This window comes from Ruditapes philippinarum, unplaced genomic scaffold (genome assembly GCF_026571515.1).
Source record: "Ruditapes philippinarum isolate M1 unplaced genomic scaffold, ASM2657151v2 ctg7882_1_1_1_1, whole genome shotgun sequence".
In the NCBI taxonomy this organism is placed as follows: Eukaryota; Metazoa; Mollusca; class Bivalvia; order Venerida; family Veneridae; genus Ruditapes; species Ruditapes philippinarum.
This window is the reverse complement of record NW_026851900.1, coordinates 17,855-45,113: the sequence shown is the minus strand read 5'-3', so window position 1 is coordinate 45,113 and position 27,259 is coordinate 17,855. Positions and strand designations below refer to the sequence as shown.

General features: G+C 32.6%; 1 protein-coding gene across 2 annotated transcripts; it reads left to right on the top strand.

The window, feature by feature from the left end:
* Window positions 1–26,346, top strand: LOC132742153 (E3 ubiquitin-protein ligase DZIP3-like). Of its 2 annotated transcripts, XR_009627394.1 has the most exons (4): window positions 1–108; window positions 22,572–23,010; window positions 25,421–25,495; window positions 26,072–26,346. XR_009627394.1 is itself a non-coding variant. In XM_060730483.1 (3 exons), exons 2-3 carry the CDS (start codon window positions 22,609–22,611, stop codon window positions 26,195–26,197), a joined length of 528 nt encoding a protein of 175 aa, XP_060586466.1. In that variant the 5' UTR covers window positions 1–108; window positions 22,572–22,608; the 3' UTR covers window positions 26,198–26,346. The 2 variants fall into 2 exon arrangements, 1 of the variants encoding a protein (XP_060586466.1); XM_060730483.1 differs by lacking the exon at window positions 25,421–25,495.
* The last annotated feature ends 913 nt before the right edge of the window (window positions 26,347–27,259 follow it).

Sequence of the window (27,259 nt, the reverse complement as noted above, 5' to 3'; positions counted from 1 at the left end):
ATAAGTATAAAACTGCAACATCCGTCATATGAAATCAATCATTTTGTTTGACTTTGTGTAAAGAAAGAGGAAATCTTTGAATAGGAGTATTATCAAAAAGCGATAAATGTAAGTTGTTTTATCAGCATATATGATGCATAATATTTACATATTTATTAACAGACCTTCGATTATTGACCGATTTGATTTAGAAAATTTATAGTTAATTTTTGTTAAACATTTTAATATAAACTGAATATAAAAAAAACCTTTAAGTTTCGATACATATTGTTAATGTAATTACATGTGAAATAAAACTAATTATAAATCAATTCTACGCGTCACACTCTCACGCACACACCATCGCGCGTACACACACGCGCGCACAAACACGCACACAATCGCTTTATGCCACTGCATGGCAGATGCTGCGGATGCATAAAATTGACAAAAACTTAGTATTAGATATCATCTGTTTCTCAACTGGTGGTTAAGATATCATTAGGGTGATTATACTCCATTTTAGTCTGCAATTATCATAATATATTGTTGTTTTGGAGCTTCCGAGGGATCACCCCTTTCCGAGACTCTATTTTACATATTAATTATTTTTCATGCTGAGATACTATCTTAAAATAGCCAAGACGAATAGAAAAATACCCTGTCAAGTTGCATTTCGGGAATTGAATAATATTAATAAACTTTTCATATAATTAATGAAAAGTTAAATATCTAAAAGATATTAAATATATTCAGCCAATGAAAGTTGATCAAACAAAATAATCATGAACTTATCAATAATAATTCAAGGAATGTTATTATTTATCACTACATAAATTCATATACATATTGTTTTTGTTTTTGTGTTTTTTATGTATGTATCAAACAGATAGTTTTTTTATTTTGATAACAAAATATGTCGGAATCATATATTAACTATTCACATTACTTTGAATGAAGTGGTATTTACTTTCCAAACACATTTGTAAATCCCACATTTACTTGATGATATCGAACATACGAAAGTAGCCTATTGTTTCAATGCTATGTGTGAACAATTAAAAATAGTTATTGAACGTTTGTTGGGGAATTGATGCACAATGAACATTTATTCAATTTTTATGTACACATTTAATGAATAATTCGGCTCAAATTTAACATTAACATATAGTCAGTTAAAAACATTATTTGAAGGCACATTATACCCAAGAAATGCCTTTTTCTCAAAAGCTTTTTATATGTGATGACCTGTTATAGTTTTAAAAACAGTTACACATTAAAATTTTGTCAATTTCTTGAACCATCTTTTGCTTCTGATGTTTATTAGTAATTACAACTTTTAGCATTAGCATTTGTGTCTTAGCATTTTGAATGGAAATCGAAATACTATTTCGTTTACGTTTTTCTTCTTCCATGACAAATAATAACACATTCATCTACACCATTTAAGTTAAAAGAATAAAACATTCCCATTAACTATCATTCCAATGTAATACACTCATTTTTCCGTTTCAAGTGAATGAAACCACGCATAATGTGCCTTTTAATGATATATTAGGTTGTCCAATCAAGTCCGAGGGATATGTCACCCATGAGGCTTAGACACTCTCTTATTCTCTCTTTGTTAACTTAAAAAGCTTCCATCAATAAATGACAATAAATGAACAAAATTCAAATTGTTGCATAAGGCCATGTCTTTAAAAAAATTCTTGTAAGATACCCATAAAAATAAGAGATAATGAAATTAGAAAATAAGCATAAATAAAAACAAAATACAAATGACGTTGCGGATTGACAAAATAGAATTTGAACAATCATAAATAAGAGTGTTCTCGCAATATTCATAGCAACACACATAGAAACTAATGTAAAAATTCCATATTTGAAAGGATTAGAAAGATAAACGTAATCTTTATCAAACGAAAAATATTTTCTTGCAATGACATGTGTATAAATAGCATGAGTTGAGAAAATTCTTGAAATAAGTAATAATTGCAAATGCTTTCGGAGATGCACACTCGTGTATTGGGGGCCACTTAATATGTTAGACCATTTAAATTCGCAAACGATTAAAGTGTGCCAGTAATGTACGAAACCTGTATAATATCATCATATTTTTTAACTATTTTATCAAACAAATTTTAAAATAAAGACGCTTGTAAATTGTGTTCATGTTTTAACACACGCAGTTTGAAGAATGAAAAAAAAGACATTTTATCTTTCACAAAAAAAGGCTATACATGTATTACCTCAAGATTCAAGAACTGGTCAGAGAAAAAGTAGACATTGAAGGCATGATACAATAAATAAGAATGTTTTCAAACTGTGAACATGTAAATGATATTATGAAGTATAATGAGAATAATGTATGGTAAAACACTACATAAGACAACAATCGGGACTGGACAAAAGTGATATTGATTGTATTTTAATTTTTCAGTAACACCGTTAAAATGATGTAATAACATTTAATCTAACGAGAGCAGAAAATTATTGTGAAGAAATTTAATATTAAAGATTAAATGTTCTATGGTCAATATTATATGATAAATATAAGTTATCTGTCAAAAAAGAAATTTATTCTTTGCGAAATAAACATTTAACCAATCTAATATCTATTTCTCAGTTAAACGGACAATTGTCCCCTAAACGTGAACAATTTCCTCCTTTTTGCAGTGACGGATTATCGTCCCCTTGTAATTTTTAAAGGAAGGAAGATTTGCCATCCCGCCATTTTTTTGAGGGACGGACTTTGCCCCCTCCCCAACACCCACCTCCTCCCTGTATTAAACAACTTTTACGGGCGGGTATTTTGTTCGGTTTTAAAAATGTAAAAGTATCTGATTGTTTGTTACCTAGAAATGTCTCATCCTGTTTTATACTATCTCCAAAACATAACTGTTTTGATACCTAGTTACATCAAGTGTCACGTTTAACGCAGATGATACATGTAATAACAAACTTGTGATTTAAGTAGGTGCTCACTGGAGCATCGGTGATCTAAATAGTGGGGCCAAATAAAGAATTTAATAGAAATTTGGGACTGAAATGGATGGTCTTAGCGGGGTGGGTTACATTCTGGGTCATGAAACTATTGACTTAAAGAACAGAAAATTATGATCTTTTGGTCTAAATTGTAGGGCGGACTCAATCCCTGGGTAGTCTCAAGAAGGGATTTTACTGTATATTTTTTTCATAAGATATGTTATATAAAAGAAACCGATAACATCTGAAAATGAGCATGAAACGTATCACAATGCATCTTATAAAATCGCCACTCTGCATGAAAATATTTACTTTTATTAAGGACGACTTTTTATCATACAATAATAAGACTTTGATAAATGTTAGAATATGAACTTTTTAATGACGGCACACATCAGAGAGAAGATATCGATGTTCAAGTATTTGATAAAGACCACGTATAGTCTGATTTTATTTACCTGTCAATTATGAATACAGTATAGCACTCATTTAGATATTCGATCCCACTTCGGTTGTGTCCGTTTATTTTACGAGAATTAATATGGAGTATATAAACCCACTAACTTAATATAATATTTATGTTCCCGTTACATCCTCAAAAGCACAGTCGGTTAGGTGAGTACCTAATGTACCAGAGGTTCGAGGTTCAATCCCTTCTTTGACTTATTTTTTCCTTATTTTAAAGTAGTTTTTAATGCAAATGGTCAAGCGCTTCCAAAATTGTCTACATGGATATGAACTGAATTGTCACGTTTTGTATTGGAGCTGATGAGATAAGTTCAGATTTATACATGATTATAAACGATAAATGTGATAATTCATTTGCAGGAATCAAACGTGTAAACAAAAATGCTTCTGGCAATGATAATGGTGTTTTATAGGGATGTGGCCAAAGCACATTACAACTTTCAGAACTTAAGTGTGTTTGCTGGAATATTGAAGGATTGAACAATAAGATATTTGATAAAGATTTGATTGATTATCTCAAATCTTTTTATCTTATAGGTTTTGTAGAAACATGGTTGTTAGAAAGTAACCAATTATTATCAAATGAATTGTATGAATATAATGAATATTTTATACAAGGTGTAAAACATTCAAAATATGGTCGTCCAATGATAGGAATAAGTATTTTTATTAAGAAATCTTTGAATATGTTTATAAAACAAGTTGTAACAAATTGTGATGTTTGTACATTTATTGTAATTGACAAAAAATTGTTTATTGATAGCTTAAAAGATAAAGTTATTTGTATTGTTTATTTACCTCCGGAAGGTTCACACTACTATGATAGACAAGAACTTAAAGGTATTGACCTTCTTGAACATAAATTATTAGAAATACAAGAAAAATATAATGTAGATGTATTTGTTGTGGGAGATTTAAACAGTCGTATTGGGAGGGAAATTGATAATCTTGGTTGCATAGATAATGCTCCTGTTTATGATGAATATAGGGATATATTAGATGATGAATATATACAAAAGAGGGTTAGTAATGATACAGGTGTAAATAAATTTGGCTTTTTTAGATTTTTTAAATTTTTGTAAATGTTACAATTTTATTATTGCAAATGGAAGATTTTTTAATGATTGTAACCATGGGGCTTTTCCTTATATAGGGCAAAATGGTAATAGTGTTATTGATTATTTAGTTGTGAGCCATGACACTATAGATGATATTAGTGCATTTGAGATAGGTACAAGAGGTGAATCAAGTCATATGCCTATTGTATTTTCTATAGAAATAAAAAATCTATGTAGAAATGATACGGTGGTAAGACTGAGTAATGAACAAATTGTTAGATATAGATTTTCAGAACAACGTAAAATACAATTTTTGGAAAATATCGAGTTATTACTCAATGACAATGTTGTTGAAAATTTAATTAGAGAATGTAGATGTACTTATGTAGCAAAAATCAAATAAACTCTGAAATTGTTGAGATTCTTCTAAAATGTGGTGAATGTTGCAAACAAGTAAATAAATTATCCAGTAATTATCAACCAGAGTGGTTTGATCAAAGCTGTAAAACCGCAAAATTTGAGAAAAATAAGCGCTTACGTGAGTATAGAAGAAATCCAAATGACAGTAATTTAAGTGAATATAAACAGACTAGGAATTTTTTCAAAAGTCAGTGTGAAAAAAGTAAAACAAATTTTTATAATAAACAATTAGATGAACTTACTGAAAATGTTAAAGACTCTAAATCATTTTGGATAAAATTTAAGAAAATGGCAGGGAAAAAACAACAAATTACAAATTCTATTTCTAATGATATTTGGGTACAACATTTTGAGGAATTGTTTAAGTCAAATTATAATGATATTGAATGTATTGATATAACAGAAGTAGTTGAAGGTTTAGATTCTGAAAGTCTTGATGAAATTAAGGAAGATATATTTAATGAAGAAATCTCATATGACGAAATCTTGAAAACTGTTAAATCATTGAAAAAAGGGTCTAGTAGTGGGGAAGATGGTACTATTCCTGAATTTTTTATTTTCTCAATTGACAAATTATTACCTATTTTGTATAACTATTTTAACAAAATTTATAATAAAGGTTTTTTTTCCAGAATCATGGACAAAGTCCGTAATTGTTACAATTTATAAGAAAGGTGATAGAAATAATCCATATAATTATAGAGGCATATCTTTATCAAACATTTTAATAATCAATGAGGAACAGGCAGGTTTTAGGGAATGGTATTCTACTGTTGACAATGCTTTTATTTTGCAATCTAGTGTAAGTAAACAGTTACAAAAAAATCGTGGTAAATTGTATGTAGGCATGATTGATTTTTAGAAAGCCTTTGATATGGTTAATAGAGATAAGCTTTGGAATGTTCTGTGTAAAAATGGAATTGAAGGAAAATTATATAGGGCAATAAAATTTATTTATCATTCAGTTAAATCTTGTGTTAGAACTTCAGAAGGTATGACAAACTATTTTAATTGTGACAATGGACTTAAGCAAGGCTGTTTGATTTCTCCAACACTTTTTATTATCTATATAAATGAACTTATCATAAATTTGAAAAATAGTGAAATAAAAGGAGTTCAGTTATTTCCGGAAAATACTGAAATTCTGTCTCTACTTTTTGCAGATGATTTAGCCCTTATAAACGAAACAGTTGTAGGTTTACAAAGATTGCTTAATAAACTTAAACATTTTTGTGATGAAAGTAGCTTAGAGGTGAATATTGAAAAAACCAAGATATTGGTATTTCAAAAGGGAGGTAGACTTTCTAATAAAGATAAATGGTATTATGATGGTAAACTATTGGAAACTGTTTCTAAATTTTCATATGTTGGTGTAACAATGTCAAGACAGATGTCAATATTTAAAATGGCTGATGAACAAGCCATTAAAGGAAACATAGTTCTTATTTCAATTTTATCAAATCTTAACAAATATGGTCAGCTTAAAAAAAAATGTTTATTTTATAATATTTGATACTAAAATAGTTCCAATATTATGCTATGGATCTGAATTGTGGGGGTCGATTGAACATAAAAGTATAGAAACCGTACATAATTATGCATGTTAAAGATACATGTGTGTTAAACAATCAACTGCAAATGCATCAGTTTTAGGAGATTGTGGCCGTTTTCCATTGTGCATAACTACTGTATCAAGAGTTTTAGTATATTGGTTAAAGATATTAAGTTTACCAAATGATCGATATGTGAAACAATGTTATAATATGTTACTTATATATGATTGGGCTACTAACATTAAACAACTACTATATACAAATGGTTTTGGGTATGTTTGGAATAACCAGGGAGTTGATGATAAGAAATTGTTCCTAAAAATATTTACAGATAGAATGAGAGATCAATATAGGCAGAACTGACAAGAAAAAAATAAATCAAAGTAAAAAGTTAGATTCATATCGTTTGTATAAATCTGAATGTATCCATGAGACATATTTATCTGTTGTTTTAATTCGTAAATTTAGAAATGCACTTGCAAAATTACGTACTTCATCACATGATTTAAATATTGAAAGAGGTAGATATAGACGATAAGAGAGATCTGAGCGTATATGTAATTTATGTAAAGTTTCAGTAGAAACAGAATATCATTTTGTAATGGTATGTACGGCTTATGAAAATTTAAGATCAAAATACTTACCAAGCAAATATTTTGTTATTCCTAATATTCATAAATTTAATATCTTAATGAGTTGTCAAGGAAAAAATATTATAGATAATTTGGCAAAGTTTGTGTTCCATGCCTTTGAAGAAAGAAAAAGATTATTATGTGTTAGAACATGAATAAATTATATATGAAAAACATCACTAGATAGTAAGAAGATTTTGTTTAACATAATGATATTATGTACTATATTCCATTGTATGAAATTGTATTGTTATGTTTATGTTGTTTTGGGCTAGAGGCCTTGAATCAATAAACTCTTTGTCATTGTCATTGTATTGTATTTTACGCCACTGAAATAACATTTATTGAATCCGAATGCATTTTGAATATTAATTCGTAAACAATGTTATATACAAAAGTATAGTATTTACAAAAAAAAGGCAAAATGTTAAAACAGAAAGAACAACCATAACTTGCAACATGTTGAAAAGAGTTATGAATAAAATAAAACCTTGACATACGCTGTCTTGATCGTACAACACGTAGGACATTAGATATTATATTATTATATACCAGTGGTTTACCTTATTGTGCTATAACGGTAAGTGAAAACAATAAGAATCTAGTCACATCTGACTGCCTACATCTCATGGAATTTATCGACCATTTGTCAAATATTAATATATTCTATGCATTGACCTTATAATCAGTTTGGAAGTTACAGGTTAATACAATCAAACAACATCAATGTCAGTCGGGGTAGTTTAGATAAAGAGGGAAGATATCGACGTGTTGGGAATGTGAACAAATATGTAGTTGAAGTTAAAGTAGTAGTTATTTTACTACATGTACCTTTATATATGTTTTATAATCTCCTAAAATGAAAAAAAGAGGCAACATTTTAGATCGAAACAAAATTATTTTAAATTGCTTTGATTGTTTGTCTTTATATAAAAATCCGAGTGAATGACAAATAAATTTTAACCAAGTAATCTAAATGTATACATATCAATAGTACTTATAGCTTTACTCGCTGATAAATAAATTTTCTATGGTAAACTGTTTTTGTATAAAATGAAATAGTTGTCATAATGTTTAAGATATAAAGAAAATATAAGACATCAATGTATTGTGTAACGTTATTTCTGCCCTCCCCAAAAAGTCAAATGTACCTCTTGTTTCCTTCGTAAGAAATAACTGTGAAATATTTTTCGATTTGGAGGGTACATAGAAACGTTTTTTGGTTTTACCCCTCCATACATTATTTCAGATACGAATTATAATAATATAAATAATAAATATACATGGTCTAATATGGAAAACGATGAAAAATGAGCATCTGGATATTTAGAGTTGATCACATTATCTGAATATAATATCAATTGTAGCGAGATAATACTGTCTAAATAAAGGAAAAAAGGTTAGGTAAAGCAAGGTTTTATCACGTAAAACGTAAAATATGTGACAAAAAATCTAAACTCGAAATAAAGGCATGCGTTTGCAAATAAAGTTAAGTATACGTGTGATGCGTATTTTGCAATAAAATTGATAGACCAGAGTTAAGCTCCAACCCTACTGTGACCGTGTAAACGCTTCTCTGACCTTTAACTTGATCAGCAATTATACAATGAAAAATTGAAAACAGAAAGTATATCACTTATGAGATTTTTTTTTGTATCAGGGACAAGGAAAAGCAATAGAGGAGCTTAAATTCTAAGTTCTGGCTTCCAAAACTTTATAAGCCGCTTTTTTACATTTTTTTTCATCTGATGCGGCATTGTAGTGTTCACGTCATGTTATTTATATTAAGTATATAAACGGGTACGCTACAAATCTTAAGTTAAACAATTTTTGTTTTATTTTAGCATCTATTAGTATTAGGCTATGGAAGTGTAATAATTATTTAACATTGATACACATGAAACTTTCCCCACTGCAAAGGAAAGAAAGATATAATGAATTAATTTTGACTCGTTTATGCTTTGTGTTAAGAGACCGTTGCATTTAACGAAATTTTGAGTGTGTTCCCTTGCGTGTTCCCTTAAAGCACGTTTAATTGTAAATCGTTTTTAGATTTACGTACATGTACCTTCGAAATGATTGTATCATATAAAATAACAGTAACGCTGAAGTAGAAACTATGAAGATGTTATTTAGTGTAAAAGTAAACTTAAATTTGTGCATGATTGTGTCTAGTCAAGTCTTTCAAATATTTATCAATAAGTTTGATAAATGCTCATTATGGTGGCTGAGTTAAGCCATTCGTGTTTTAGTCCCGCAGCCCGGCCAAGCTAAAAATGTCGAGAATTAACAAATAAAATGGCGCGAAAACAAGATCAACACGCTAATTCGTGGGAGCGACGTTTTATTTTATAAACTTTGCCCCGCGCCCTCGTCGTTATTTTTCTTAAATCTCGCTCACCGCACTCGCGGGTTGACGTTGTATTAATCAAATCTCGGCCTGCGCCCCGGCCATTTTAACTTCGTTAACTTCGGTTTGAATCATGATCATAAAAGTTTCGAAAAATGTGTGTATTCACTTTGATTATCATAAGTAACTTCCATATAGGTTTCAAAAAAGCCAAATAAATAAATATTTAAAACAACAGACAAAAATAGTATAATAATAACTTTAACTATAATTATAGCATAAAATCGGCTATTTTTTCCTCTTTTGCCCATGTTATAACGGGACCAAAACCATGTGTTAACATAGTCACGCGCTCTTGTTATAGCCCGGTTTCACCTATGCGCAATACATACAGGGCCCAGTAAACAAACAAACAAAAAATGACGATTTGGCCTGTCTGCCGAAGAGTCATGCGCTCTTGTTATATTGAAATTTATTGATTCGAGGGCCTCAGTCGCATATTCAAGTAACTATGCCGGAAAAACGGCGTATAGACATCGGTGCTAATCTTGATTGTCGCCCTTTCTAAGAAACGGACAGTTGTCGATGTAAACAAATACAGTAGAATCTACCTGTCATTCAGTTTAACACTCCGATTAACTTACAAAACTAGATAACACAAAATTAATAAGAGAAAATGTTTTTTATTTATGTTAATGTTGATAAATGCTCTTTATATTTCTTTGAGAGAATAATGCTTAGTGCCTGATTTTTTTATAAACTTGTTTGCTTGAAAAAGAAAAACCAATTCTGATGTCACTGATCTTTTTTCTACCGTCAATCTGAAATCATTCTAAGAATTTCCGAGGGTCATGTTTTGTCTTGGGTAGAGGGTAGAGTAATGTAACGTTTTTTTTTTTGAGATAATAAATCTCCAAAGGCCAAGCTTTGTTTAATCAATTAAAATTCAAAATGTCGTTCGGTTCCGAGAATTTTACAAGTTGTTGGCCCCGGAAAAATGAAACGCATACGTAAAACATAGAATTGGATAAATACCGTCCAAGCACAAGACTTTAATGTAATTGTGTTTTGTATAAACTATACATCACGAATCTGTTTGAAAATGTTATGCTTTAATAGCGTCAACGCACGTTTATTTCGTGTTATAAAGTCTGCAGAGTCCCTCGGAACTGTTGGAGCACTCGCCCTACCGGGCTCGGGCACCAACCGTTTCTCGGGACTCTGCAGACGTTATAATAAGGAAAAACGTGCGTTAACCCTATATTAGGTGTGCTTGCGAATGACGTATGTTTTCATATACACTGTCGATCGCATTCACTAATTCCCTATCTTCTTTCTTGCGTTATGAAATATATTTATTTCTTTTCATTTTGTGTTTCGTGCATTTTCATGAGTTTTAAAAACTTCATTTTCAACTACATTGTATTTCAAAATTGTTTGATTGTGTTAAATATAAATAGTATCCTACATTTAGAGTATGAGCTGGAAATGGAAAAGGTTACCCCCTCTGGGTATTTTATGGGACCCATGTAGCTTTAAAGATAAACATTTAGGAAGACATTTGCAAGTTGTTGTCTGACTGAAACGATTACCATTAACCCTTTCCCCCATGAGCATATTGTGAAAAATGGCCGTTTTCACTGAAAAGCCTCCTGTTACAAGTTCAAACTGCTATGAAACTATGAAAAATGCTTCAATACTAATCAAACTTGGCACAAATGTTGACTAGACCATTGCCTCAGTCTTAAATTTCCTGTTACCATGGCAACGAGGGGACATCTCAAAATTGCCAAAATCACTATTTTGCCTTGATTTTTTCCATCAAAATTTATTTCAAAGTGCTGCAACTGCTCAAGGGATTGAGATAGAGTCAAAGGCTTTTCAGCGTTGGTAAAACGTTACATTATGATTGACCTGGGGTCATTTTTAGCCTCTCACAAGTCCAAAATTTTCTTGGCGATGAGGGGGACTCCGCCCCCTTCAAACCCCCCTAACAGAAGGGGGCACATCCCCCTTCTGGCAACCCCATGATGTATCTTTTGGATGGGGGGCGGCGCCGAAAAAGTGCTCAATTTTTTTAGCAACATTTCTCAAACGAAAACTTATGTTGGAGGCCCAAATAGGACATTTTTTCACTATTTGAGTCCTAAAAAAAGGGGGGGGGGAGTCGAAGGTGCGTTGTTTCGCGTATATATGTGGTAAAGGGTTAACAAAAAATGATGAAAAACTTTGGAGTCACCTAAAAACTAGTTTTTCCATGTTAACATGTGGTCTTTCACCTAATTTTGGTGAAAAATTGTTGTTTTGTAACATTTATAATTTTTTTAGTTAACCCTTTCCCCCATGAGCATATTGTGAAAAATGGCCGTTTTCACTGAAAAGCCTCCTGTTACAAGTTCAAACTGCTATGAAACTACGAAAAATGCTTCAATACTAATCAAACATGGCACAAATGTTGACTAGACCATTGCCTTTGTAATGACATGCTCAGTCTTAAATTTTCTGTTACCATGGCAACGAGGGGACATCTCAAAATTGCCAAAATCACTATTTTGCCTTGATTTTTTCCATCAAAATTTATTTCAAAGTGCTGCAACTGCTCAAGGGATTGAGATAGAGTCAAAGGCTTTTCAGCGTTGGTAAAACGTTACATTATGATTGACCTGGGGTCATTTTTAGCCTCTCACAAGTCCAAAATTTTCTTGGCGATGAGGGGGACTCCGCCCCCTTCAAACCCCCTAACAGAAGGGGGCACATCCCCCTTCTGGCAACCCCATGATGTATCTTTTGGATGGGGGCGGCGCCGAAAAAGTGCTCAATTTTTTTAGCAACATTTCTCAAACGAAAACTTATGTTGGAGGCCCAAATAGGACATTTTTTCACTATTTGAGGCCTAAAAAAAGGAGGGGGGTCGAAAGTGCGTTGTTTCGCGTATATATGTGGTAAAGGGTTAAGACACGAGCCAATGCGAATTAACTGCCCCTGTCACAATTTCTTAATAAACAGCCTAATTGAAATAACCATTAATTTTTCGACCAAATGAATTGTTATGTGGTCGGCCTTTGTTTTAGATCATAGACAATGTCTCTAAAATGATTTACTTCATAACTAATTGATGTTATTACTTTTCAAAATGGCCGCCAAATTAAAAATGGCTGCCATTTTCCTGTTATTTTGTTAACATTTTAATATAAAGTTTGTGGTTTTGTTTGAAAAAAAAAAAAACATCACTTTATTATAATAAATAAATTGTTTGTATAAATATTATAGAAGTTAAATATACTTTTTGTTGTTCAATTTGGTTTAATTATAATGCTATTAAAGGATATAAATTACCCCCCCCCCTTTTTCCAATGTTTTTACAATATAGCTGTTTAGTCACATATTAATTATTACTCGAAATCTTCTTCGAAAATGACATCAATACAAATTTCCATCTCAATTTCCTCCAGATCACCTTCTTCATTTCAATCATCTTCTGACACTCCACTAGCATTTTTATTAGCTATGATTTCAATAAATTCTGGTGGTAGTATATTTCCCTCTGTCCAGGTAGAATGTATACTAGTATGTGAGACCTCCGGTTGTACTAGTATTCCACTCATATCTATCAGGACTTGGAATAGTTGGGAATTGACAAAAGGCATTTCACCACACAAATACTTGGTAATTTGATCTAAAATATGCATCTTTAATGTGGAAAGATACGGTGGTATTGAATGCAAGTCAATAACACAGGTATTTGTAAGTATGTGTGCATTTGGTCTAAACTTTTGTCTGAAAATGTCAACGCGCTACTTATTTATGCCTCTTTATTTGTATTTCTTGTACAAAATGCAAACAAACTGTTCTATAATTTTGAAATCTTCGTCTTGAATATCAACACTCTCGCCCATTCTCTTGCAAACTGGTTATAATTCCCCCCCCTCCTCATAAAAAAGGGCTTGTGGTATCACATCCGTTGAAACTAAGTAGCCTAATCAATGCTTTGCAAAGATCTTCTCCTAGTCTATCAACGATTTTATTTACTTTTAACAGTCTTCTATTATTAGCCACACCAGTGTCAAAAAGTATTAAACTGTTGATAGACTGTGCTTACGTTAGAAGTTATACCATTGCTTACGTTAGAAGTTATACCATAACATTAGTATCAGGAGAAAGTACAATTATTGCTTTGTCATCATTTTTAGCCGCATGTTGCATATGTAGCGTAATTCTGGTATCAGCTTCCTCCTGAGACGTATGTAGATCTGGTATTACTTCTACTTCTCCATGTTTACTTTGGAGGAATACACATGTCTGGGTTTGATCCCCGGGGGATGCTTTGGTAGTTTAGTACGGAAGAAGGTAGTCTAGTACTGGTGTAACTCTCCAGGAACGATGGTTAAGAAGCTACTCGCCTATATGACTGAAATACTGTTTGGAAAAGGCATAAAATGAAACAAACAAACAAAAAACTTCACAAGCAAAAGATTCTCCTTCTGTCCAATTTCCCTGCATATTTAACTTTAGACAATTCCTCCAATATCAATCTTATCAATTGTTTCTCATTTTTATTATTATTACAAAAAAACTTTCAAGTTTACCAAATCTTTGCTTTTGTTGCATGTTATCAGGTATGTATCACTCATTCCTCTTCATGACCTTTCTGCAGATTTGATAAATTCTGCTTTGTACGTATCTGTCACAAAGCCTGCACGCTCACATTTTGGCAAAATCTCAAAATCTTTTTCAGCGGTTCTTAAAAGGTTGAAGGGAGACAAGAAAGTGCTTAAAGATATATGTTTATTATGTTTCTGTTACCTGGCCTCTGTTCATTGTATAATCGCCTTCGTTTTGCCTTGGCAGTCTTGGTTGGTAAGCCATCTGCTTAAGCTAGAGACCAAGGGACTGGTCCAAACGGGTACGTTAGTGTCTTTTAAGGATAATGTCATTTCCTTTTGATAACATAATAAGCTGACCGAAGACATTGCCAGCGGCCTTAACTCCGATAAGATTGTTCTGAGTTTATGTCACTTTGTTAACTTTCTTTGTATCGACAAAGGTTTTTCAGTTTGATTATTCAGTGGCGCATAAAAACGAACGAACACATTCTTTGGCGCGCTATTTGTGTGCCTCAAGTCCATTTCGATAGGCATCAAGCAGACTCTTTTCGATCTCTTCTGGTGCAGGAGCCCCTGAACAGAAACAGAACAACACATCCCTATTATCTGTTACAAATGGATTCATGAAGTTAATTATTGATTTTTTCAGTTTCGTGACATTTTTTTTCAAATGCAGCTATATTTGCTGGTTGTGTATCAATGTGTGTAGAAGAATCTGCCGATATGCCCGCCATGCGGAATGTAGCCTCAACATAGCTGGCTTTCGAGTATTGGATCTCAAGTGACTCCATCTGTAGTAGGCAGCAAAGTTTCTGCTGAATTCCATTATGCCTGTACGAGACTTTGCATGTCTGTTTATTATTTGCTCAATACATGAAGTACATATTTACAGCATTTTTGAAGAAGCTCTCTTGATCCTGGGTGTGTTGAATCAATTTATTGACATAAGAACATATACAGATATATACACATGTATTTGTATAGTTTTGATGATCATATACAAAGAATAACTGTAGCATATTTTATAATGTTGATAAGAATAAGTTAAGATCTTTTTCCTTCGTTGCTCTCATTAAACCATTAAACGAAGAACCAGCCAAATGTTAAGAATAGATCCATTCAAAAATGTGCAGTCTTCCCTAAGTGACCTTTTCTGATGCCTTCCTTGAACTATTGATACCTCTTATAAGGTTTAAAAACAGAATCATTAGCTAACACATCTACATGGTTTTCACGTCTTTGATTTTTTGTGCTAGCACATTTTGATATCTTCCAATGCACTAGAGTTGTTGATTTGGATAACTGCTGCTACAAAATCTTCAAAAAAAGTATTTCCTGAGCTTCAACAGTAAACACATTAACACGCTCACTCTTCTCTATCAGGATTTCTGAGAATCAACTTCCACGAATCCGTTTGCCACTCGCCCCTAGGTATGAACCTAGCAAACGAAAATCCCTAAATGTTTGACCGTATCACTGTACTTAGTTGGATTTTCCATACTAAAAATATGCCTTTTAGCAGCAGCCAAATCAAAGGTCACAAATGTGTAATGTTGGTTTACAGCTCTTGAAAAGTCAGATGAAACAGCAAAACCCGAGACATTTCCTTTGTCGAAAAGTATTGATAAATGGTTCTTATTTCCAAATAATTATGTATTAAGCCAATTCTTCAGGATTTAACAGTGCGTGCCTAATTCGCCTGTATATTTGTTATATTAGTGGATGTTTGTTCTCTTTTAGTGCCATCTTCATCATTATATGACGGCTGTTCCTTTTCTTGAATGACAATTCTGTGTGCAGTATGGGTTGTTATTTAGATGGATTAGATGGATATGGTCCCAGCACCACAAATGTGTTATCAAATTTCTTTTTGCAGAAATTGCATCAGGGAGAACAAGGTCCTGATCAAGAGCACTTGTAACCAGTGTCCAACTTAAAAATCTGAGAGTCCGAAATTCATCAGAGATTCATCAGTGTATTATGCTGTCATATGCTGTGTTGCATTTCAAAAAAGATTTTATCAACAAAATCACTATAAAACATTTGATTTTAAGGGAGAGGCATACTTTTATACTTCTGCTTTTTTCTAATGGCGCAATGAAAATAGGGAAAGTAACTTAATAATGTTTTTTAAAGGGGAGTAACAATGATAATGAAATGTAATACATTAATCTCTATTATTTTTCTAATAATTATGAAAAACTACCAACTAAATAAAATAAGAGTAAGAACAGTTTCCTTTGATGGAACTCAACTGGCAGACTGGCAGACTTTCTGTCAAATAGTCATTTTGGTGCGGGAAAGCTTTACAATTCAATATAGTCATATGAATATACAGAAGCAGAAACGGAACGGAGAAGTTAACTACCAACTTTTCAAATTGTCTTTCATATAAGTGAGAGTATATTAAGTTTCTAGAGAGGACAAAAAGTCAATATTCGCATGAAATTCAATTGAAAGTGCATGTATCTTATCGAACTGTAAAGGCAGCTCAAATCGACCCCAAACAATTATGTTAATAACTCTATAACATTGAAATAATATTCAAGAGCAGACAATTTAAAATTCTACCTAGCATAGAGTTAGTTTCACTACGCATATCATATATAATTAATCATTACTTCAAATTATTTATAAATGGGTATTAACACATTAAATATTGTTATGCATTGTTTATCTGTTCAATAATTGGAGGCCCTTTTAAAATGGCGGACACCATTAATTATGTTTTTTATGCTAAAACTTAAAACTTTTGTATTAATCATAAAACATATATTTACAACTCAAAACAATGTTTAGATCACAATGTTACTTCATCACAGACAAGAACTCTGAAGAACTCTTATAAAACTTATATAGAAACAATATGATTCAAGGAGAGATAATCAACTTGTTCTTCTATTGGATTCACGGTAAACGTTTCAGCTAAACAACAAGTGCCGATCAATAGCACATATCCTAAGCTTCAATACTATATAGGTGTACAAAAAACCCAGGGGGGGGGGGTAAGGGGGTTATGCTAGCCCAGCGTCTAATTATTTACATTTTGTGTTTCAACAAATCATGTTTAAGTACTACTCACATTTAAAAATATCATAACAGATAATTGTCTGTTAATTAAGATCCTTAATATGATACCGTGAGTATTATGATACAAGGGCCATAAAGACCAAAGACAGTATATTGAAAACTATAAAAAAATCATATATCGATTATTATCTTATTTAATATACATTTGGTTCAAGTGAAAGTAAAAGTCGTTATTGCTACCAGAATGATTGTTTATCAATGAAAAGCAAACTACATTTTCAAGCAGAAGAACAGAATAAATATCATAAGCTTCAGATTTATCAGATATTTCGTATCAAATAGTCAGGTTTGGTGTCCAAAATTAAGAACATGCACGCGTCTCGGTTGTTCTATGTATCCAAAGGCTTATCACATGATATAAACAATAGATAAAAAAGTATAAAACTACAACACCTGTCATATTAAATCAATCATGTTTGTTTGTGTATAGAAATAGGGATTTATTAAAAAGGAGTATTTTTAAAAAGCGATAAATGTAAGTTGTAATATCGACATATACTGTAATAAAAACTTACACATTTACTTTTTGTATATCAAACATTCGGTTATTGACCGATTAACTTTATTAATAGTTGATTTTTATTTTACCTTTATGTATATTCTTACTAGTTTTAATGTTTTATAATGAACGGAAATCAACATATCCAATGTTCGGGCAAACAATTACTTGTCAAGTAAAACCAATGATGAACCAAGTGCACGCCTCACACACTCACGCACACGCTCGCACACACACACGTTCAACATTTCATGTCAGATGCTGCGTTTGCATAAAATCATTAGATAACAACTCATCTATACTGGTTACTTAAATATTAAGATATCATTAGGTTTCGGCGCTTTCGAAGGATCACTTTTTTCCCAAATTCTATAATGCTTATGTAACGGTTATATGCAAAATACTGTCACCAAATGTAAATGAACAACTCACAAATCCTGTCGGTGAAAAGCTAGCTCACCATCATGAGTGGTTTGTGCTCTTAAATATGGGAAACATTCCCTTATGTCAATTCAAATACTTTGGATTTTGCATATTATATTGTTCACTATCAGTATTATGACGTTCTACCAACGTCGTTACATTACTTTCCCCTCCGAGAATCCTCGTCTCGTGACTTGGCTCGGAAATCATTGGGTACGACAACTTTAGTCCGGTAGTTGTCTTCATTCAACCGCTGCCACCAAATGTAACGTTTCAAGGCACACAAGCCCTATCGGTGAAAAGCTAGCTCACCACTAACAGTGGTTTGTGTCTTTATATGTGGGAAACATTCTCTTATGTCAATTCAATAACTTTAGTTTTTTTGCATATTATTATGCTCATCATCAGTATTTTGACGTTCTACCAACTTCGTAAAACTTTAAGATAGCCACGACGAATAAAAAATTATACTGTTAGCTGCATTTTGCATTTGATTGTGATCCGGTGAACGCTTGAGAATATTAATAAACTGTTCATGTAATTAATGAGAAAATCATCTAAAATCTTTAATAGATTCAGCCAAAGTCGATGAAACAAAGTTATCATGAACTTATCACTAATTATCCATGGCATATTTAGCATATACGTATATTCATATAAATGTTTTTTGATGTATTTATAAAATATGTATTATCTGAATTTGATAACAAAATGTTTCATGTAAATAGCATATTGATGATATGGTTCATTTGAAAGTAATTCATTTTCTAAATGCTTTGTAAACAAGTTTTTTTTGTTTCTTCGTTGTTCGTTGTTGTTTAATTGTTTTGTTTGGTTTGGTTTTGTTTGTTTGTTTGTTTTGTTTTTTTTTTTGCTTATTTTGTTATTTTTGTTTGGGTTTTTTCTTTGGTTGTATGAACTTAATTTGAAATGGTCGATTCATTGAAAAGCCGCCTGTTACAAATTCAAACTGCTAGGAATCTGTGAAACATGCTTCAATACTGATAAAACTTGGCACAAATTTTGACTGGGCAATAGCCTATGTAACAGCATGCTCAATCGTAAATTTCCTGTTACAGTGGCAACGGGGGACGATTCAAAATTGCCAAAAATCACTTTTTTGCATTTTTTGTTTTTGTTGTTTTTTCTTCATCAAAACCAATTTCAAAGTGCTGCAACTTCACAATAGATTGAGATGAGTAAAAGGTTTTTCATGCATCCCTCTCCAAACCCTCGAAACAGAAGGGCACACATCCCCCCTCTGGCAACCTCCTGATGTACCTTTTTTTGGTTGGCGCCGAAAAGTTGATCACTTTTTATTAACATTTCTCAAACGAAATACAGTGTTTGGGGTCTAAATAGAGTATATTTTTCTAGTTTTTCCGTGTTAATACGTTGCCTTTAACCTAATTTGTTTGTGAAAATATTGTTGTTTTGTAGCATTTTTTTAAAGTTTTAATATCCAAAACATGATGTAAAACCTTGGAATTACCTAAAATCTACTTTTTCCATGTTAACACATGGCCTTTCACCTAATTTTGATGAAAAAATGTTGTTTTGTAGCATTTTTAATTGTTTTAATTAACCCATTACCTCATGAGCATATTGTGAAAAACGGCCGTTTTCACTGATATGTTCTAACTGATATGTAACTATGAAACATGCTTCAATACTGATGGAACTTGTTGACTAAACAATAGCCTCTGTAACAGCATGCTCAATATTAAATTTCCTGTTACCATGGCAACGGGGGGGGGGGCGTCTCAAAATTGCCAAAAATCATTAGTTTGTATTGTTTTTGTTCTTTTGATTTTGTTTCCATCAAAACTGATTTCAAAGTACTGCAACTTCTCAATTGATTGAGATGAGTAAAAGGCTTGGTCCGCCTGGGCTCCTTGCTACTGGTTCTTGTTGCTGGGTTGTGTTGGGGTTGCGTTCATTGAACGCCGCCTTTCCTTGTTGATCTTGTTTATCATATTTTCATCGTTAGTTACTAGTTACCTTACGATCGACCTGATGCCATTTTCAGCCTGTCACATGTGCAACATTTTATTGGCGATGAGGGGGCCCCCATCAAACCCCCGCAACACAAGGGGGCACATCCCCCTTCTGGTACCCCCTGATGTACCTTTAATACCGGGCGGCGCCGAAAAGGTGATAACTTTTTTATCAACATTTCTCAAAGGAAAAACAGTGTTTGGGGCCTAAATAGAAATTTCTTTCACTGTTTGAGGCCTCAAAATGGGGGTCGAGAAGCCGTCAAAACACGTTTATATGAGGTAAAGTGTTAAAAAGATATTCCTATAAGTAAGAATTGGAAGAATTTGCTTTAACATATGATTATACATTTATGTTCATTTGACAAAAGATGATGAGACAACTTTTTTAAGATCCGAGAAAACACCCCACTAACCAAATGGCAAACAATGAACTGTTTATGATAACATATAAGATATATAAGCGACTTGAGTGGCCTATTGCTGTTCTAACCAAATTCCTGAAGTCGAACTATATTCGGTTGAATTTTTAGAAATATGTAATAATTCATTCAATGTCAAACGCCCATCTTTCTCTAAATAGGCTTTGTAATGCGAATCTAATTTTGAAACAAAAACTATATTTTGCAAATAAATTCAAACCTCAAGAAACCTTTCTATATCCTCCAGCTGAACAATGGTTCCCATTAGAATAAATCAAAGCACTGAAGGCGCTAAATTTGTTTGGGTCTCAGAATGTGAGAAACGTAAAGGTTGTGAGATTACAAACCAATATTTTTTGTGCAACCAATGCTTTCCATTGTTATAACTGTAGCAAATGGCTATACGGCTTATTGCAACACTGATATTGAATTCAATGTTTATTTGGCTTAAACAATTTAAACTAAATAAAAAAATTATTAAAATAAAATTAAAAAAATATGAGTTGCCTTGAATGGGATTTGAAATCCAAGCCTCTCGCTTCCGAAACGAGCGTGTTGCCCCTCGACCACGGGATAATTATAAGAAAACAGCCTGAAGAAAACGACATTATTCTTAATACGGGTTTGTAATCCTTATTAATTTCGAGATATTTTGTTAATGGTAAACCTGTTGTTTAACCCATTACTTCATGGGCATTTTGTGAAAAATGGCTGTTTTCATTGAAAAGTCTCCCGTTACAAGTTCAAATTGCTATAATACTATAAAAACTGCTTCAACACTAATCAAACTTGGCACAAATGTTAACTAGACCATTGCCCTTGCAACAACATACTCAGGCTTAAATTTTCTGTTACCATGGCAACAAGGGGACATCTCAAAATTGCCAAAAAATCACTATTTTGCGTTGATTTTTTCCATCAAAATTGATTTCAAAGTGCTGCAACTTCTCAATGGATTGAGATAGAGTCAAATGCTTTTCAGCGTTGGTTACACGTTACCTTATGATCAATCTAGGGTCATTTATAACCTCGCACAAGTCCAAAATTTTCTTGGCGATGAGGGGGACTCTGCCCCCCTTCAAACCCCCCAAACAGAAAGGGGCACATCCCCCTTCCGGCGAACCCCTGATGTATCTTTTAGTTGGGGGCAGCGCCAAAAAAGAGGTCACTTTTTTAACAACATTTCTCAAACAAAAACAAGTGTTTGGGGCCTAAATAAGGCATTTTTTCACCATTTGAGACAACATAAAGGGGTGTGTGAAAAAAGCGTTAGAAGGCGTGTATATAACGTAATGGGTTAACACTGATGTAAATTATCATAGAGCTAAAGAATTACACAATATTAGAAATCTTCGACCAATCGGGAACTAATTTTTCCCCGAGAAGGCTTGGAAATTAATGTGCCTGTCATTTGTCAATCATGATCTCCCTTTAATTTTTCGGCGAAAGTGTACTTTTAAGGAAAATAACCACTTCGAGGAATTCGGACTACTTGCGGTTTTGCAAATAAGCATATAAGGGTCTGAAATTTCGCTACCATTATTTGTTGGTATTGACGACTTAAACAAATAAGAAACGGATCTTACAGTAGAGAAAGCATGTTTATACCCATTAATAAAATCGTAACTGCATATAATAGAACGTTCAGTATTGATATTTTGCTCTTTTTTATGTGTCATTTGCATGAATTTTTTGTTTCATGATAATAATTTTAGATACACTTTAATACGCAATATATTCTAGATTGACCAATAATAGTTTCGAGAATTTCGGGAGCGTTGCTCTTCCTTACTTTCACTCAACCACATTTATCTTTAGCTGGCCTAACTGCAAAATGATCTTTTTTATTAAATAACTAGAAAAGAAACACTTAATATTTATTACTATTTTAAAATTTCATTTCTTTTTTTCTTATTGTTTATAATTACATAATGATACATATTTCATTGGAAACAAAATTAAATAAAATCATTGTGATAGCGAACAAACAAACAAGCAAACAAACAAAAAGCAACCTTTGCAACGAAAAATAATATATGCTTTATTTCTTCCAAGCATAACTGTTGCAACTATACATTTTTCTTTTATAAGATGTGGCAATGACAGAGGTTTGACAAAGCAGGTGGAAATGGCAACCGGTGGGCTGACACCGACAGCGAAAAACCGAATTTACCTTTTCCGGTTGCAAATACTTATTATAGACGGAGGCCTCCTGGTTTTGAGAAACATACTAGACCAGTCCCTGACTGCCAAAGGCATAACTCTAAGTGTATGTTTGAATCAAGAAATGTCGACAATCACAAAATTGAAAAGCCGTGGCGTTATAACACAGGTACAATATGATCAGTTGTTTCCAACAGTCGGCCAAGTTCCAACTACATCGACTATGGACATAACGCTCATTATTTGTCTTCTAAGATACCTGAAGTTTTTTGGATTGAACAAGAAATTTGACTGGAAGGCAATGCCTTTATCAACCGATGTAACAGTTGAGGCAGATATATGTCGGTTAAAAGCTTTCCGAAATAGGGTAAGTAAGCGATGAAAAATTCAACATACTTATAAAAAAATTTATATGACAATGTGACAATAATGCCAAGACCAACATTTTTTTTCAGGAATACAAGTAGAATTTTGTTTTCAAAGAACGTCGTGATTGAATAGATCTCATAAGGATAAAGTGTGCATTTCAGACCTACTGTAGAAGTGAATCGTTGCATTGTATACAGCTTATGACGAACATAGCCATATCGTATTACCGGCGCCATTAATGATAGATAAATGTAGTGATGACAGAAATAAAAAAAATACTGATTACTTCATGTCAATTATAAATTTGGTTGGTCTATTTATTATACACAAACAATGCAATTTCGTTAATAACTGTCCATTATCACATTATATGTTGACAAAATATTACAAATGATGGTTAAACGTCTCAACTGAATATACAAATTTATGATAGAGTGATTTTCTGTCTGAAATTGTTAGCAACTTTCAGAGCGTTTCTGCCATCATCGACAGACTTGATAAAACATGTCTGCTTACAACAGCAGCATTTTCTCATTGACCGAGCTAATTTAGACGCCTGTAAAACACAGGCACACACACTCACACGCACACGCGTACGCGCACGTACATACACACATAATATTAATAATAAGGAGAGAAAAAAGCTTACAGGGTTGTTATTATGAATTTGTGACCGTAAGTGGTTAATGTTGATGTATATTGCACGAAAACCCTTCATTTATACCAAACCTGAGATATTTCATTGTAAACTTTCGAAAAAAAATAAAGTCACAATAATTTGCACGGACTTTTACAAAGTTATCCTTTTAACCCTGTCAAAACATTATATTAAAAGCTTTTACTTAGTCAATGGTTATTGAATTGTCCTCATTGCGTAATATAAATATATCCACCGAATTTATAACCAGTAGTAATTTTACAGTTCTGCAAACAATAAAGAAATTTGTCATCCGTTCCGTTGCAACGGTTAAAGCTTATGCATATACATTGCACGTTCACTGAGTTTACCGCATATGTCTTACCATTGCCTTAGTACTATCGTAAGCTGAATTAGTCAAGGTACCGCATGATAATGTATATGGCTCAGATTAACAAATAAGCCGTGATAAGAATTTAGAGAAGACATAAAGTTATTTTGTACATCAGACATGTACATCCATATTATCTACGTCATATAAACTGAGACTATGATGTTTTGTCTTTTTTTCTTTAATTTTCCGAGTAATTTATTGTGCAGGAGTCTTTACTTGAATCTCTTTCCAGTGACGGATTACTACAAGTTGAAAGAGTTGTTTAGCCAATTTGTATAAATAAAACACAGTGTGAGAATAACTCGGCAATATACCACTTACACTATTTGTGTCTATTTTACTTTTAATAATTATGAATCATGTACTTGTATTAATTCTACACAGGACAAGTAAAACAATTTGTTTTTCAAACATAATGTGCAAATCTGAAGAATGATTATTGTATCAGTTATGAATATGTTTTAAAAGACTATATAAAAATATGGTCCGAGACAACGGCCATGACAACGGCTTCAGAAACTGCACTTAAGGGGAGCAGTGGCCTAGTGGTTAGGGCGTCGGCCTCTTAACCCAGAGATCATAGGAGCGAGCCCTGAGTATGTTCCTATTATGTTTGTTTATATGGCAACCAGCCAGAAAGCGGACTCAAAATTGGCAACTGTATGTTGCAAGAGCGTGTTTTGCAATCAAGCTTCAACAAATAGGTTTAAACAAAATATTTTGCGTCGACTGCACAAATATCTACGCTGCTGACTTCGACAACGTTTATGACTTTTACGTTTTAAACGAATAAAATTCTACGACGACGGCAAACTCGAAAACGGGTATTTCTTACTTTTGTATTGCTACTATAGCGTAACAACTCACAGAATGAGTACTAATGTTACGACTTATTGACTACAAGTACAGTTACAACTACGACTTTTACGACTACAATTTCTATGAATTAATTGGTATTACTACGACTTCCACGATCAATACAGTGTCTTTTGGAATAACAAATACGTTGACAATTACGATTTCTATGACTTTTTCAACTTCGGCCGACTTCGGCTTCCAAAAAATATACAACGACTACGACCATGACAATGTATTTGTAATAACGAGTCGACTTTTGATACTTATTATTTTATTTATTTGCACTATGTGTGAGCTATATACGTTAAGACATGCGTTTGGAACGGGGATGAATGAATATAATCAACATGTACAGCAAAATAAGCTAAGACAAGCAGATCACCATTATACCATCGGATACAGCTAACGCGTAAAATTTGTGTCATAAGTTATATACTTTTAAACGATGCCTTCACAAGATAATCAAAGTGTGTTTGTATGATTGTACTCTAAGCTATAGTTATTTGAATTTCATTTCAGATAAGCCATATATCAAAAACAACTATTATTACAAATCCAAATGACTTTGAAACTTGGTGGAATGACATAGAATAGGTGAGCAGAATGGTTGTTGAAAGTTGTTTAATTATTCGGAATTATACGCAATTCACATCAGCTTAAAATTTTCACAGGGAACGTTATAATTAAATCATATTTGATCATTTGACGCTTAATCAGTGTGGATATTTAAAAAGACATGATGGAAAGGGACGATTACTTAAACGATGAAAAATGATGGAAAAGATGGCAGTGACTACTTAATATTTTATATCATCTGACCATGAATGTAATTGTTTCTTTTTAGGACATTTTTATTTGTAAATAACACTTTTTGAAGTAAAAATAAACAATATGTTTATCAATTATTTATTTTCTTCATTCATATTCTATTTTAAATGAAAAAAGCGCCAACAATGAATAATTTTAATTGAATAATAATTCCTTGAACCAACCAGTACTGGTGTCATATGAAGAAACATGGTTGTGACCCCAGTAGGGCTCAAACCCATGATCTCTTGGTTGAGAGGTAGACACCTTAACAACTAGGCCACCGCTCCCTTTACACTGAAATTTGATAATGCATACAGAAACAAATCCAGTTTGATATTTTCTGCTTAATTCTCTTCTCAGATACTTGTTCGACGAAGTTCTTCAGCTCTTAAAATTCAGCAAACCATTAATGATTTCAAAATCTGCTCTCTCGACCCAGAGGAAGAGAAAAGGGTACAAGAAGAAATAAACAAGAGCTGTCCGTAAGACAGCGCGCTCGACTTTTTTATTGCTTGCCAATAAAAAAAGTTTTTGCAGTAAAAGGCAATACAAGAATCTCTGTATTTTTAAAGTGAACAATGGCCATGAGCATTAAGATATTTAGTGAAGAATTATTTTACTGAATTGTGTGATACCCTTACAGCAATGTTTATATGACATAATTTATGGTAAAGTGAACAAGTGGATAGGAATGAATTTTTTTAGATTTTTTAAGTTTTTTAGTGCTTGCCTATAATACAAAACATTGACAGTTAAGGGCCATAATTCAAATAAAATCTTTGACAGAATTACCTTCTCCTGGACATGTTTGGGAATCATGATTGTAAACAAGTATTCCAACTTTCAAATTAATATCTCAAACAGTTCAGTCAAAAAGTGGACTGGTACTAAAAACTTAACCAAGATTCTAAGTCGATAAAAGGCCTTAATTTTTAAAACAAATCCTTGACAGAGTTACCTTCTCTTGCGTACAGATGGGGGTAATGATGTGAAATAGCATTAAAAGTTTCAAAGCAATATCTCAAAGGGTTAAGGCAATAAGTGGATTTTACCCATATTCAATGTATTTTCTAAGTCAAAAAGGGGCATAATTCTGTCAAAAACCTTGACAGAGTTATGTCCTCTTGTCTGTTGATGAAGGTCGTGATGGTAAACAAGTATGGTCAGTTTCAAAGCAATACCTCCAATGGTTTTGAAATAAAGTGAGGTGGTACAAAAAACTTAACCAAGCTCAATACACTTTCTAAGTCAAAAAAGGGCCATAATTCTGTCAAAAACCTTGACAGAGTTATGTACTCTTGTCTGTAGATGGAGGTTATGATGGTGAACAAGTATGGTAAGTTTCAAAGCCATACTTGTAATACTTCTGAAATTTTACCCATATTCAATGTATTTTCTAAGTCAAAAAGGGGCATTATTCTGTCAAAAACCTTGACAGAGTTATGTCCTCTTGTCTGTTGATGAAGGTCGTGATGGTTAACAAGTATGGTCAGTTTCAAAGCAATACCTCCAATGGTTTTGAAATAAAGTGAGGTGGTACAAAAAACT

Excerpts from the sequence above, each read along its gene's own strand:
- LOC132742153 (XM_060730483.1), top strand. The coding sequence starts at position 22,609 with ATGGCAACCGGTGGGCTGACACCGACAGCGAAAAACCGAATTTACCTT. Across the intron at positions 23,011-26,071 it reads TAAAAGCTTTCCGAAATAGG|ATACTTGTTCGACGAAGTTC; the intron begins GTAAGTAAGCGA and ends TTCTCTTCTCAG.